This window comes from Neofelis nebulosa, chromosome 13 (assembly GCF_028018385.1).
Source record: "Neofelis nebulosa isolate mNeoNeb1 chromosome 13, mNeoNeb1.pri, whole genome shotgun sequence".
In the NCBI taxonomy this organism is placed as follows: domain Eukaryota; kingdom Metazoa; phylum Chordata; class Mammalia; order Carnivora; family Felidae; genus Neofelis; species Neofelis nebulosa.
In genome coordinates, this window is record NC_080794.1 from 13,116,166 (window position 1) to 13,131,388 (window position 15,223).

The 15,223-nt window shown below is 46.1% G+C and overlaps 1 protein-coding gene across 2 annotated transcripts in view; it reads left to right on the forward strand.

The window, feature by feature from the left end:
* Positions 1-15,223, forward strand: part of ASAH2 (N-acylsphingosine amidohydrolase 2) — an 86,046-nt gene that overhangs the window by 27,660 nt on the left and 43,163 nt on the right. Inside the window, exons 4-7 of one of the 2 annotated variants that reach the window (XM_058696320.1) lie at positions 2,474-2,679; positions 4,325-4,474; positions 12,469-12,645; positions 13,906-14,033. In XM_058696320.1, coding sequence (XP_058552303.1) covers positions 2,474-2,679; positions 4,325-4,474; positions 12,469-12,645; positions 13,906-14,033 — 661 coding nt within the window. Of the gene's footprint in view, positions 1-2,440; positions 2,680-4,324; positions 4,475-12,468; positions 12,646-13,905; positions 14,034-15,223 lie in introns of those variants that run through there. The other variant, XM_058696319.1, reaches the window with a different exon arrangement.

Consider the following 15,223-nt stretch of genomic DNA (forward strand, 5'->3'; position numbering starts at 1 on the left):
GCCCCCAAGTAGGCAGTTGACAGGCACTGTGCCGTGGGCTTGTCTCACTTCTCCGCTGACCTAAGCCCAGTTCAGAATTATTCAAGGCCCAGTAGTGTGGGCATCCCCGGCCCCCCTCCCCCCAAGCCTCTTCTCTTGCTCTTTGCCTTTTCTTGGGCATCATCTTCTCTTGGGGACAAAAGCAGAATGAAAGACCCACTGAATATCGAGTAGTGCTGAGCTTTAGAGAAGGGGGCCTTGAACTCCAATTCTCATGAGGACCAGTCAAGTTCTGTAAAGGAGGTTGGGTGGGGAGGGGAGCTGGAGTGGGGGAGGTGAGATTCTGGTGAAGGGGGTCTGCAGCCCCTCCTGAGTGTGAGCTGTTAGTTGAAATGGTGTCTCATGGATTCAGATCTCCAGAGTTTGCAGCAGAAGCTGGAAACTGGAGGATTTAGGCATCTCCTGATTTTTTTTTTTTAAATATTGGGAATGAATTTAGTTTTTGAAAACAATGCAGGCTACATTTGTGGGCAATATTGGGGCCCTGGGCATTTGATGGAGCCCTGCCTTTGTGGTGGGTTGCATACCTGGTAAATGAGTAGAAACGATGGGTGGGTGTTGAATGCTTTGACCGAAGTAAGGGGAGGGCTAGCTTTAGGCCAAACAGGGAAAGAGCCTGATTTTTTTCAGCCTAGTTTTCTCTCTTGTGGCCTCTTCTTCTTTCTGGTGTAGTGTCTACCATGAGCCTGCACTTTGAACTCCCTGTAGACACAGAGGGACAGAAATCCTCTATGTCAGCAGTGTGCAGGGCAGGGGCATGGACTCCAAGAAAGGAAAGCATCCATAGGACTTATTCAGTTTTAGCTCTTAAAGTTATAGAATCCAGAGGCTGAGACTCACGGAGGTGATCAACGATTATGGTCACTATTCTCATAGTAGGAGTAGCTGTTTATTGTACAGTCGCTTTGTGTCAAGCACTATGGTCAGGAGTCTACATCCTTTTCCTACTTAATTCTCATGAATCTTCTATAAAGGTAGGTGCTAGTCTTAGTACCATTTTCTGGATGTAGAACTTGAGACTCTGAGGTCATAAGGAAATTGCCCTTGGCCATTGGACCTGGTTTGGCTTTGGGTGGTACCCCATTCCTATGTTAGTATCAATAAGGCAAAAGTGACTGCCTCCTTCCTTGCAATACTTGATGTCTTGTGGAAAACATGGGCTTGGTGTTGAGAAAATGTGGATTCTAACTCCATGTTGAATATTGATGAAAGAGCATTAGATCCTTAGTTGGAGGATCTGGTGTCTACACCTGATTCATCCCGTGTTCTCCATGACATTGTGGTTACATCACTTCTCTGGGCTTCAGGATTCTTATATGTAAAGCAAAGGAGATCAGACTAGATGATCTCTAGCTTCTCCTGAGCCCCTTAATTCTAGGATCCCAGGGACGTCAGCAGCCAATCTCTTCACCAAGTACTTTTCTGAGCACTAAGGCCTGTGACAGTGACCTCCGTTGCCTTGGCCACCCTGGCTGTTGTCTGGGGTGGAAACAAACAAACAACATGCATGTGTAAGATATCTCAATAGGTAAGTAGAACCAAAGCTATATTCTGGCCATTATTCGAAATTTTTGATATGTGTTAACATATTTATTGTTCAAAGCAACCCTAGGAAGTTAGCGTATTAGGACTGCCTCTCTTTTCTAGATGAGAAACATTGAGGTAGAACAGGATAAGCAATTTCAGCTAGTATGCTCAGCTAGTATGTGGTAGAATCGGTTTTTAAACCCAGGTTGTTTGTTTCTGGTACCTGCTCTTGCAGTCTTTCTGCCATTCTGTTTCCCTTGATATTCACGTATGTATGTGTGTGGACATATGTGTGTACAGGCACGTACATAGATGGTGATATGATTACAATAAGGTGCAACTATGTTGAATGTGCAGTGATCTCATCTGTATTCCAAATAGAAGGCTTGAGAAGGTTGTGGGTGCAGAGTAGAGACAACAGGGGGGGTGGCCTCCTGCCAGGAGGGTTGAGCTGCCTCTGGGTGTGATGGAAATGAACCAACTTGAAGGGAGTCTTGGAGCTCGGTTGGTGGAACAGAGAGGAGTGGGGGTCTCTGGACGGAGAGAGCCGTGGAGACAAATCCCCAGAGGCTGGCCCCTGAGGAACCTGGTGCCTGCTTTGTTTGGCTAGAAAAGTCCATCAGGAGTGAGTGAAGGGCCATGAGTTTGACAAGGAACAGCTTGTGATGAGAAGCGGATGGACATTTGACACAGGACTTGATTGTTAGGATGACACATCTCCAGCTTACCAGAAAGATCCTCCTTAGGGTTGTTGTATACAACAAGTTCCTGAGAGGTTTCTTTCTGTATATTTTAAATATAAGACGGTATGTAAAGATTTTTCCATGGGAACCTGAACCTGTGTATTCTAATTGATGCCCACAGATAAGTGGACTGAACTGTTGTTTCTTAAATGTTCTGCTTTTAGATTCAGGCTTTCCGGTCACCCAGAGCCCCCCAGCCACGCTGGGCTCCACGGCCACTCAAGGCTCAACGCTCACACATGGCTCCACAGCCACCCAGGGACCTCCGGTGACCACCACCCCAGAGCCTCCTCTATTTCAGAACTTCAGTGGCTACCATATTGGTGTTGGGCGAGCTGACTGCACAGGACAAGTAGCAGATATCAGTTTGGTAGGCAAATCATGGGCTCCTCAAGGAGAATGAAACAAGTACTTTACTTTTACCCCTTGCACCCTACACTGATTCCTTATGATTACATCATTGTCTTCCTCCTTTTTCATTGACTTCGCTGCTGTCTAACACTGTGAATATCGTGCCATAGAGAGCAGAGGGCCACGTGTTCAACCACAATTCCTTTGTAAAATGAGTTGGCCACTTTTTTATGAATGGAACTGCTGTCAAACTCATGTACCACCGGGGACGGGCCGGTACCATAAGTGATGGAAGCAGGCCTCTCTGTGAGCTGATAAGAGTCTAGCGAACCCTCAAGGAAGTGGTAGGGATTATGGAACAACTAGAAAGTTCATGGCTTTAGCAATTGTTACCATGGAGGGCTGCCCTATCCCACAGTTTGTTCAAGAGAAGCTGGAAAATTTCTGAATTGAAGACCAGAGGATCTAAGTCTGTCTGTGGGGAAATACAGGCAACTCTAGTCAAAACTGGAAACCTAGTGTCGGCCAACACCACGCAAGCCAAGTGAAATGCTTCTGTGGGTCAGGTGTGGCCCATTGGCTGCTGGTCTGCAACCTCTTGGCTGTGATGGTGGATGTATTCACTCATATCAACCTTTTTCTAGGAAGCTAGAACGTGAAGTTGTCTGATGAGATTTTCTCCCTCCTACCAAATAACCCTTAGATTCTAGGAATTGTTCCCTGATGTCTGTTCTGAAAAGTGGCTCTGGAATGAGAACCCTGAATGACCATTCCTATGAGGGGTAAAGTGAGCGATAGAGCATTCTGAAGACCAGGATATAACTTTACGGGTGGGTCTTATGACATGGTGTGGGGTGGGGGGAGTGGGAGATAGGTGGATTTGGTCTGACTTGGCTGAGGAATGGCCACCAAGGTAAAATCCAGGGTGTGGTACCCTCAGAAAAAGATTACTGGGGTGCCTGGGTGGCTCAGTCAGTTCAATGTCTGACTCCTGGTTTCAGCTCAGGTCATGATCTCATGGTTTGTGAGATTGAGCCCTGTGTGCTCTTCGATGACATGCAGAGCCTGCTTGGGATTCTCTCCCTGTATCTGTCTGCCCCTCCCCCACTTGTGCGCACGCTCTCTCTCTCTCTTTCTTTCTCTCAGAATAAATAAACTAAAAAATAAAGAGATTATTGAATCATAAAGAAACCATTTTCTTCTGAAAAAAAAAAAAGAAAGAAAGAAAAGAACATCATACACCAAACAACCAAAGTGAGGGAAACTTCAGTCTTTAGATGCACCTGGGTATATGGGATGATGGTAGGGGAACTATTTCCTTCTGTAATACCTCAGGCAGGAGAAGAGAACAGAAAACCCTGAAAGGTCTCCGGTGTGGTAACGGAATTCACAAGCCATGCCAACCCCTTCCTTGCCCGTGGGCCTATGGATGGCTTCTGCCAAACAGATAACTACTTTGCCTTTGCATTTTTGTAACAGAAGAGTAAAGCTTCTCTTATGATGTTGGCTTTATTCTTGAAAACACATGTTATCATCTCACTCAGAGCCACAGTGTCCTGTGGATTGTGTTTTTCTTTCCTACGTGGTCTCTTTTTGCATGGTTGTGCTTGGTTCTCATGGCAGGGCAGTGAGGCAGAGGGGCCCTGACTTTCTCTTCCTTCTAGATGGGCTACAGCAAAACTGGCCAGAATGCACGGGGCATCCTCACCAGGCTGTACAGCCGTGCTTTCATCATGGCGGAACCAGATGGGTCCAATCGAGTGGTGTTTGTCAGCATCGACATAGGCATGGTATCCCAACGACTCAGGCTGGAGGTAAGTGATTGAGGTGACAAAAGAAATGACATGTGATTTAGAAGAGAAGTCTCTGGGTGACCTTGAAAGTAACAAAGCCCTCCTGGCTTCTCATCTAGTGAGATTCTACTGCCCTCCACGTTATTAACTCTCGACAATCCAGCAGACAATTATCCCACAAATAATTCCGGTCTGCGCCATCTTGGTCAAAACTTGCTTTCAATTCTGCTGATGACTCATTGTCATTATTAACGTTAATGTGTTTTGAAATTTTATTATGTTCTGGGTGATCTTCACATACATTCTCTTATTTAATCCTCCTAATTAGAATTCTGAGAGCGCCAACTAATCACTAACCCTTCCCTCGAGTTTTTATACGACTGAGAATAGATGCAAGGAGCCAAATGAGAATGAAAACGTGACACTGAAATGAGATTGGCCATAAATGTCTGAAGCTGGGTGAGAGGTAGATGGGGGTCTCATTATGCTCTTCAGATTATTTTTGTACGTGTTTGAAAATTTCCATAATAAAATTTAAAAAAATATATAATGTTAGCGCTCTCACCCTTTAAGTGCTATTGTAGACTATGACAGGCTCTTCTGTGATTTTTACCTGAATTGAGACCATGTCACCCCACTGTGGGGAAGGTTGAGCTTAGCAGAAAGGTGCCTGTGGGTCCTGGGCAGGCAACAGTAAGATGCACAGAGAGGGAGACATAGGGTGATGGGCTTGGACTTTCATGTCTGCCTTTCTAAGCCAGATTCTTGACCCTGACCCAGTTATATTTTCTGCATGGGATCAGGTCACAGAAAGAGAATGTTCTCCCTTAACGTTTGCTCACACCTTCACGAAGGTAAGGGAAATGAGGGTCTGGACTATCCAGGACAGTGACCATCAAATGCCCACTATTCGTTGTCATGTTCTATCAGCCTTATCTGTTAAACACTGTTACTCCTGCTGTGTGAAGGAGCCAGTGAGAGAGATGAGAGAGGCCCTCAAATATTTCTCCAGTGTCACTCTTTCTTGGGGAATGTGGTGGGATCCTCCCCCATCTATAGACGCTCAGGAAGCAAGATTACATGTTTTCCCCACTCCTACGCTTACAACAAAACTATGCAGTGGGTCTATTGTTCTCTCCACTTTATGGATAAGGTAATAGAGTCTTAGAGAAGGCAAGTAGCTTTTTCAATTTCACACAGTCAGCAAGTGGGACAGCTGGGTTCTGAACATACAGATGCCTGATGTCAGATCCCATATTCTTAAAAGTGACATTATTCTATTATCTTGCAGGGAAAAATGCATTGACCACCTGCTTTTGGCGTGGCACTTTGCTGGCAATTTCAGAGGGTACATAGCCAAAGGAGTCATAATACACGTTCCCTATGAGCTCACTGCCCAGTTGGGGACAGGAGGAAGGGAGTGTAATAGAAAAACACATGAACTATAGTTCACTGGAGTAAAGTTCAGTGGTGTGTAATCTACTGAATAACAAATAGCTCCGGAATATGGTGGTTTAAAACAATAAACATCATCTAGGGGATTCTGGGTGGCTCAGCTGGTTAAACATCTGACTCCAGCTCAGGTCATGATCTCATGGTTTGTGAGTTTGAGCCCCACATTGGGCTCTCAGCTCTCAGCGTAGAGCCCCCTTTGGGTCCTCTGTCTCCCTTTCTCTCTGCCCCTCCCTCCTCCACTTGCATGCTCTGTCTCTCTCAAAAATAAATAAACATTAAAAATAATAATAGGGAAGGTAAACAAAAATAATATAAAAGCAGGGAGGGGGACAAAACAGAAGAGACTCATAAACATGGAGAACAAACAGAGGGTTACTGGAGGGGGTGTAGGAGGGGGGATGGGCTAAATGGGGAAGGGGCACTAAGGAATCTCCTGAAATCATTGTTGCCCTCGATGCTAACTAATTTGGATGTAAATTTAGGAAAATAAAAAATAAAGCAAGTTAAAAAAATAATAAACATCATCTCATACATTGTGTTGATCAGGAAATCAGGACTGGCTTAACTAGGTGGTTCTGGCTTAGGATATCTTGAAATCAAGGTGTTGGCAAGGGCCACAGTCATTGGAAGTCCTCATTGAACCACTTCCAAGATGACTCACTTGTGTGGCTGCTGATAGAAGACCTCAGTTTCCCACTTTCCAGATCCTTGCGGCCCAAAACTGTTGCTTCCCCCAAAGTGAGTGACTCGAGAGAAAGAGAAGTGAAGAGGCCACAGTTGTGCTCAGGAGTTGAGCTTCCAGCCTATTCTGTCCATTGGCAGCAAGGTACCAGGTACATTTCACACCCAGGGATAGGACAGCAGAACCTCCCTTCTTACAGGGAGGAGGAGAGAGGAACTTGTGGGCACACAGTGATTTAAAACCACCACAAGGGGAATCCGAAAATGGAACGTAGGGGAAAATTTCACAGTGGATGTGACATTTGAATGGACAAAATTTTAGTTTATTTTAATTCCAGTGTAGTTAATGGTAGAGTTATATTTCGGGTGTACAGTTATTCAACAATTACTGAGTGCTCATCAAGTCGAGTGAATTCTTAGTCCCCTTCACCTGTTTCACCCATCCCCTCTCTCATAACCCTCTGTTCATTCTCTATAGCTAGGGTCTGTGGTTTGGTTTGTCTCTCTTCTTCCCTTTGTTCATTTGTTTTGTTTCTTAAGTTCCACAGATGAGTGAGGTCATATGGTATCTATCTTCCTCTGACTGACTTCTCTTAGCCTAACACTCTCTAGATCCGTCTGTGTTGGTGCAGATGGCAAGATTTCATTCTTTTTTTTTTTGAATATTGAAAAAAGTTTTTTTTAATGTTTATTTCTGAGACAGAGGAAGACAGAGCACGAGCAGGGGAGGGGCAGAGAGAGAGAGGGAGACACAGAATCCAAAGCAGGCTCCAGGCTCCGAGCCGTCAGCACAGACCCCGACACAGGGCTCGAACTCATCAACTGTGAGATCATGACCTGAGCTGAAGTCGGATGCTCAGCCGACTGAACCACCCAGGTGCCCCAAGATTTCATTCTTTTTGATGGCTGAGTAATATTCCATTGCATATGCATACCACATCTTTTTATCTGGATGGGAGGAATTTTAACTGGTTAACGTGGCAGAGGGAGGGATGTAGCCTCCTTTGCAGGCACAAGGCTTCCTGCTATTAGGACCCATGTAAGCATGTAATTAGAAATACACCTAGCAGGTATGTTGGTCATAATCGTAGAGGGTCTGGGATGCCGGTTTATTTTGACTCTGTTAAGTGATGGAGCTTCTGCAAAAACTTTTGAGTGGAGGAGTAATGCAAACCCAATTTTGCTTCAGAATGATTAATCAGACAGCAGTGTTTGATGAAATAGACTGAGGCTGGACCAGGACACAAACTGGCAGCTTTGTTAAGTTAATACGAAGGCTCTACTGGTGAGGATCTAGTTGGGAAATGGTAATCACACTCGGTATTTCAAACAGAGGAGATTCAACACAGGGGAGTTTTACAACATGTTGGAAGGCTGCACGAACTGGAAAGGGAAGGGAAGCTCGCGGGAAGGATGTCAACTTTGCCTGGACATTTCCCCTGGACCGCGTGAGGCTCGCACAAAGGTCTTCAGTCAGTGTGGTGGCCGTGAGGCTACCTGGTAGTAAGAGGTCACCTTAAATGCAAATGAGGTTTGAGAATGAATAAAAATAAAAGCTAAAACTTGCCTAGTTCCCGCGATGAGTCACGCCTGATGGCTCCACGTACATTAATGAATTCAATCCTCCAAACAACCGGAGGAGGCAGGTGCTATCATTATGTCACGTGACAGGTTGGGAAACAAACATGAGCTGCAGGGGATCAGGGAACTTGTCTGCGGAGCTGGGTGGACGCACAGGCATCTCGGTGCCAGTGCCCACACTTGTTACCATGATGCTTACCACTCTTCTCAAGGGTCGGAGATGGTTCTCATGGGGAGGTGGTGGAGTCATGAGAAGAAATGAGAGAGTCAGGGGTGGACTTTGGGGGTGGAGTGGGGAGGGGAGAGGGGATTAATGTGTTGGACTGCAGAGGCTGTGAAGTCAACAGTCCACCATTTCACCATCCCTTCCTATTTTTACTTTCCCCGTGTAATCTGAGACCTGGTGGGAAGGCCTTTAAATGAACCCACTCTGTTATCCCAGGCTAACCCAAGGGAAAGTGTGAGGAATAAATGTAGCTTGACAATTGCCTTCCCGCTTCCTTATAATACCTGGTTTTAGGCAGGTTCTCAGCCTCAGCTTTGAGGACTGATGACATTTCCAGCATGCAATGAAGGTTCTGGAAGATCTCTGAGCAGTGAGACAGGGCAGAACAGAGGGGCTTTCCGGGTCTTTCTGCGGCAGGTTCCCAGGTGTGTCAGTAATAGGAAACTGAATGGAAACTGAACACAGAGGTGAGCTGTAGACCTTAAGGTAACTTCTTCATTCTGTTGAAACACCCCTCCTCATGAAGTAGGTAACATGCTATTTACCATGGCTGCTGGCAGACGTTGCTACTAGATGATTGAGTTTTTCTTTTCTTTTTCTTGAAGTTCCGTGGGTCTGAATTCACATTGGAGCATATAGGTTAGGATAGAAGTTTTGGGAGATGTTTGTGGTCTTTCTCTTTTGTTTTAAAATTTGAGTGCCATAATTTTTCTTCCTTTTTTTTTAATGTTTATTTTTGAGAGAGAGAGACAGACACAGAGACGGAGAGACAGAGATACAAAGCACGAACGGGAGAGGGGCAGAAAGAGAGGGAGACACAGAATCTGAAGCAGGCTCCAGGCTCTGAGCTGTCGGCACAGAGCCCGATGTGGGGCTCAAACTCACGAACTGTGAGATCGTGACCTGAGCTGAAGTTGGACACTTAACCGACCCAGCCACCCAGATGCCCCCGCAATTTCTCTCTTGCTAAGAGCTCGATTCTTGTGTAAGCCCGAAGAAGTACACTTGCTATAAAATCCTAACATTCTCTGGGAATAAAAATGGGATGGGGTTAGGAGAGGTTTAAGGTTGACCAGAAGTTCTTTCTCTTTGCTACCTTCCTGTCTTAGTTACAGAACTGTGGGCACATTAGCTTTTCACAGCAGCCTTTAGTCAAGCTTTCATGGTGCCCCTTTAGCGATGGGCTTCTCCTTCATGAGTGGAGTTATTACTGTTTTAGAAGAAGACATAGGGTGATGAAGAGTGTGGTCTGGATTTGGGTCACACAGGAGCAACATGGAGACTTACTGGGATGGAGAATGTAGGCTACTTGGTCAGAGGGTGTTGGTCTGGTCATGTCATAGTTCCTTTCACATTTGCCTGGCATCACAGGATTGTGTATATGGACGTGGTAACCTAGCAATCAGCGTGTGGGACACGGATTAGTTAATGAGGCAACACTGTTCATAAGATGTTCCTCATTCAATGACCACACGAGTAGAATGAGGGTGGGGTAGCTCTTCCCCTAAAATAGAAGAGATTGGTGGTTGTATTTACGCGGGTTAAGTATATAGCCTGTAAGTTGCACGCTTCCCAAGCGTGTTCTGGGACCGTCTTGCACCAGCTTATGAGGGCTGGCTGTTAAATATTCAAGAGCTTGGGAGCGGGGGGGGGCTCGTTGTTAAATTTTGGAAGCTTGAAATTGACTGGGGCAGGGAGTATTTATACCAGAGAAACTGACAAGCGATTCAAATGACAGCTTTTCGTTTCCCGCTGTGTGACGGTTGATCACCCTACCACTGCCTGTGCCACACGCAGAGTAGACAGCGTTGCTAATCAAAAAAGGCACTCTTTCTTGCTAAGCCCAGGTTTGGGCTCAGAATCCTTCTCAACACCACGTGTCTGAGAGCCACCACCAATAGACGGGACTAAGTGCGTGACGTAAGTGATATTTGCGATCCCTGCCGTGAATGCACTGTCATTACTGTGCAGGGTATTAACTGACAGTATCTTACGTTGAGGAAGGTTGCTTGGGGTCTGACACTTCTGCTAGATCATTTTAATGATTTTTGACATTTGAAAAAAGTGAACAGGGGCTTCTGGGTGGTTCAGTCAGTTAAGCGTCTGACTTCGGCTCAGGTCACGATCTCAGTGTGTGGGTTCGAGCCCCGTGTCGGGCTCTGTGCTGACAGCTTGGAGCCTGGAGCCTGCTTCGGATTCTGTGTCTCCCTGTCTCTCTGCCCCTCCCCTGCTCACGTTCTATCTCTCTCTCAAAATAAATAAATATAAGAACTTTTTTAAAAAGTGAAAAAAAAATTTTTGTTAATATTTATTTATTTATTTATTTATTTTTGAGAGACCATGAGGGGCAAAGGGAGAGGGAGACAGAGGATCCAAAGTGAGCTCTAGCTAGTGAGCTCTAGCTCTAGCTCATTGGGCACCGAGCCTGATGTGGGGCCCGAACTCATGAACCCTGAGATCATGACCTAAGCCAAAGTCAGATGCTTAACCAGCTGAGCCATCCCGGTGCCCCTTTATGTAAAAAAAAAAAAAAAAAAAAAAAGGTCAAAACATCTTTCCCAAGGAAGCCACAACACCCAATTTCAGGTTGAAGCTGATTCAAGCAGAATCAGAAACAGGTTCTCAGCAGCAGGGATTTTTCTCTCCGTTGTCTTCGTGATGTGTCTGGACCCTACGAGCACACTTATTGTGCGTTTAGATGTTCACAGTCGTCCTGAATTACCGCTCAGGAATTCTGTGGGTCAGGAATCCCAGGGAGGCCGAGCTGGGTGATTCCGACTTAGGTTAGAACTGAAGTCACACACACACGCCCACTTCCTTGTCGTGGGTTGAACTCATGCGTCGGCTGGGGCTGCAGGTGTTGGAAGGCCTGGCTGAGGCCGAAGGGTCTACTATTCTGAGGTGGCTCACCCGCCTGGCTAGCAAGTTAGTGCTGACAAGATGGTTCCTTTCTGATGGGCCTCCCCACAGGGTGGCTGGGGTGTCCTTAGGTCCCCTCAGTTGGCTGCCCCCAGACCAATAAGGGTGACAGTATATGTCAGGGAGCATGGAGTTCTTCATTTTGGGCAGGGAGGCGGCAAGGGGCCCTTACACAACTGTTCGCTGCTCCCGAGACGCTTTCCATTGGTGTTGCTCAACCGGCTTATGCTTTTGGGTGGAAGGCAGCCTCTCTGGAAAGATGTTTCCTCATTGACACCCATCACTCTTTTTCCCCACTCAACGACATTTGTCTTCAGAGCACTTATCATTGTGTGATACCATATTACGTGCTTCTTTGCTTGTTACCTTTCTCCCTCATTAGAATAAATGCTCCATCAGGGTAGGAACCTCATATACTCCTAGTGCTCAGATATTAACCTCATATCACTCCTAGTGCCTGGATATTAATAGCATGTGTGGAACGATGAATAGCAAACCATACTGGTTCTACAGTTAGAGAGATGTGGATCCAGGTTGTGGCTCTCACATTTACTAGGTCTGTGGGCAAATTATTTATCTTCTTTACACTTCAGTGCTCTTAGCTAAAAGATGCGGTTCCAAATATCTACCTCTGGGGCTCCTGGGTGGCTCAGTCAGTTAAGCATCCATCTCTTGATTTTGGCTCAGGTCATCAACTTCATGAGATGGAGACTGCATGGGGCTCCGGGCTGACAGTGCGGAGCCTGCTTGGGATTCTCTCTCTCTCCCTCTCCCTCTGCCCCTCCCCTGTTCGTTCTCTCTCTCTCTCTCTCTCTCTCTCTCTCTCTCTCTCTCTCTCTCTCAAAGATAAACAAACATTGAAAAAAACATCTACCTCTTGGGGTCGTTATAAAGATTTTAAAATAACATAATGTGTGTCCTACCTAACACTGTGCTTGCATACGGCGAGAGTCTATGAAACGTTAACCTTGATGGTTACTGGTTTTGTTGAAGTTGTGCCTACGATGAGACACTCCAGCGCCGAGTGAAGGGCCACTCGACAGGGGTGCCGTTGATATGGATCCTTGATTAGACTCATTGGAGCCTTTTCCATAGTGAGTTGCTATGTTATCCTCCTTCTTAGTTCTGTTTTTTTTTTTCTTTTCTCTTGAAGGTCCTGAACAGACTGCAGAGTAAATATGGCTCCCTGTACAGACAAGACAACGTCATCCTGAGTGGCACTCACACACACTCAGGGCCAGGAGGGTATTTCCAGTATACTGTGTTTGTAATCGCCAGTGAAGGATTTAGCAATCGCACCTTTGAGTACATGGTCACTGGCATCGTGAAGGTAGGCAAAGGGCCCCAGAGGGAGCTGCCCTGTCCCTTGTTCACAAGTGTTCAGGAGTGGTTTTCTGTGATATGGAGAGAGTCCTTATAGGATGTTGCCCTGAAAAGTCTCAGCACCTACCCCCTCCGTTCCTGACTCCCCAGGAGCTTCTGGTCTCCAAGGCACTGACTGAGAGGGGCGAGTTCCATGCAGTGAGCCTCCTGCAGGTGTCCAAAGGGACAGCAAACATTTCCTATGTCACTCTTATAACTGAGAGGGCCCTACCGTCTGTTCTCTGTGCAAAGTCACACAAAAAGGAAACCATCAAGGAACCAAGAGTCATTGCAAGTAATTCCAATCTCGCCTCCTAGTTCCCAAACAACATGACAGGGGACCCACTTCATAAACACATGCCCTTATTTCTCATGTCCTCTCTGAGAGTTCTAGATGGCACGGTCTTCTGTGTTCCTGGCTTGGGCGCCTCTTTCTCCTCTCTCCCCATCTTGAAGCTTATTACTACCTCCCACAGGGTCCTTTCTCATGTTTCCCTCATACCTTTCCCTTCTAGATTTAGTCCCTCTCTACTTTGTCTCATGAAGTACCCCCCAAACCTGGCGATCCAGTTGGCAAAGGCAGAAATGTCTTTACCACGATGCTTTCCAAACCGTGGATGGTAATTCATGGCTGGCTTCCTGAAGTCAATTCCATGGGTTGCAAGAAGCATTGAATGAACAGAACTAAAGTAAAACAGATCGGAGCCTATCATGGTGCAAAACATACGGGAAGGGTATATTTTGTGAGCTTCTGTTTTAGCACACATACGTCAACGTGTATTAAGTTGTGATGAAAAATGTTTTGCTTATTGTAGCTTTGAGTCAGAAAAGTGTGAAAAACTTGGCCTCAGAGGTTGAGGGCACGGAGAGGACAAGGAGGGTGGGACACCTTCAAGCTAACAAATCCTGGTCCTAGGTCGGGGGGAGTCGCTCCCGGTTTGGCCAATTGAACCTGCGAACGGTGCCTGACTAAGCGGCTCTGAGACACTCAAGTGACCTTCCCAGGTCACGGCAATTCTTATGTCTCAGCCTTGAGGCCATCTGTGTGCCCCCCCAAGTGACACTGGCTGTGTGGTTCTCTAGCTCTTGTCCCATAGCAGGGGCAGCTCGGAGACCAAGGAAATTGTCCACAGCGCTCCTCTGTTTCTATTGACTAAGTCCTTATCCAACAGGATGTCCAAATTCACAACTGGCTCTCTCTCTCTCTCTCTCTCTCTCTAACCCACAGAGCATTGAGATGGCACACAAAAATATGAAACCAGGCAAAATCTTTATCAACAAAGGAAACGTGGAAGGTGTACAGATCAACCGAAGCCCCTCTTCTTACCTTTGGAATCCTCCGTCAGAGCGAGCCAGGCGAGGGGCATTATCACAACAAAATCATGGGTTTCCTTTAGAGATCAGCAACAAAAATCTAAGGATTTTTGAGCAGTTGGTGCTCAAGGAATGGGGTGGGATCCTGAAAGAGTAGTAAAGCTGAAGTAAATTTAAAACATGTTGATCATCTAAGCAGAAATAAAAAGTGAATGTGGTGACTCATGCCAGCCTGTGCACCAATCGGCCCGCTCTGCTGGCAGCTGGGGTCAGCGTGAGTGTTGGAAGGACCCCCAGTTTTGCAATCGGGCATGACTCTGGTTCCATCTCTGCTTTATCACTTCCTAGTCATGTGACCTTCAGTGATTTACTTATAGTAATTTATTGCCTCTCAGCTTCTTCTGTAAAGCGGAGATGAAAATGTGCGCAACACGTGTTTATTAAATTAATGAATAGCTCTTTTTGTTAGATCGTTCAGCAGAAATCATCTCCACCCAGGAGACTGTGGCAAGAGAGAAGCCATAAAAGGATAAAGAAGCAGGAACAAAGAACAATAAATAAAACTAGCATAATGGAATGGAACTAAGGCCGATTGTTTGTTTGTTTGCTTAAGTGCTGACCCAGGTTAGCCACAGGAGAGAAGCCCTTGACTGCTGTGGCACAGTAAAATAATATCTCACTTTCGACCTGACCACCTGACATTTTACATTTGTCTGCGTATTTTTCCATCCATTTCAAAGGAGTTGAGTTTTAGAAAACATAATCCGATTTCCCTTGAAAGGCCATGAAAGAACGCTTGAAGCTACAGGTCAGGGATGGTTTTGATGTTGCATATTCCCTGCTATGTTTAAGAGATTCCGTGAGGGGCGCCTGGGTGGCGCAGTCGGTTAAGCGTCCGACTTCAGCCAGGTCACGATCTCGCGGTCCGTGAGTTCGAGCCCCGCGTCGGGCTCCGGGCTGATGGCTCGGAGCCTGGAGCCTGTTTCCGATTCTGTGTCTCCCTCTCTCTCTGCCCCTTCCCCCATTCATGCTCTGTCTCTCTCTGTCCCAAAAATAAATAAAAAACATGGAATGGTTTCTCTTTAAAAAAAAAAAAAAGAGAGATTCCGTGAAAATTTGCCCGGAGTAGAAATTTCAAAGACCGGTCCCTTTTCTAAGAAACACCTGTATGTTCTATAAGATCACGACCATTACATAAAGATGTCAATTTCATCTCCAGTTGGCCGACCTAA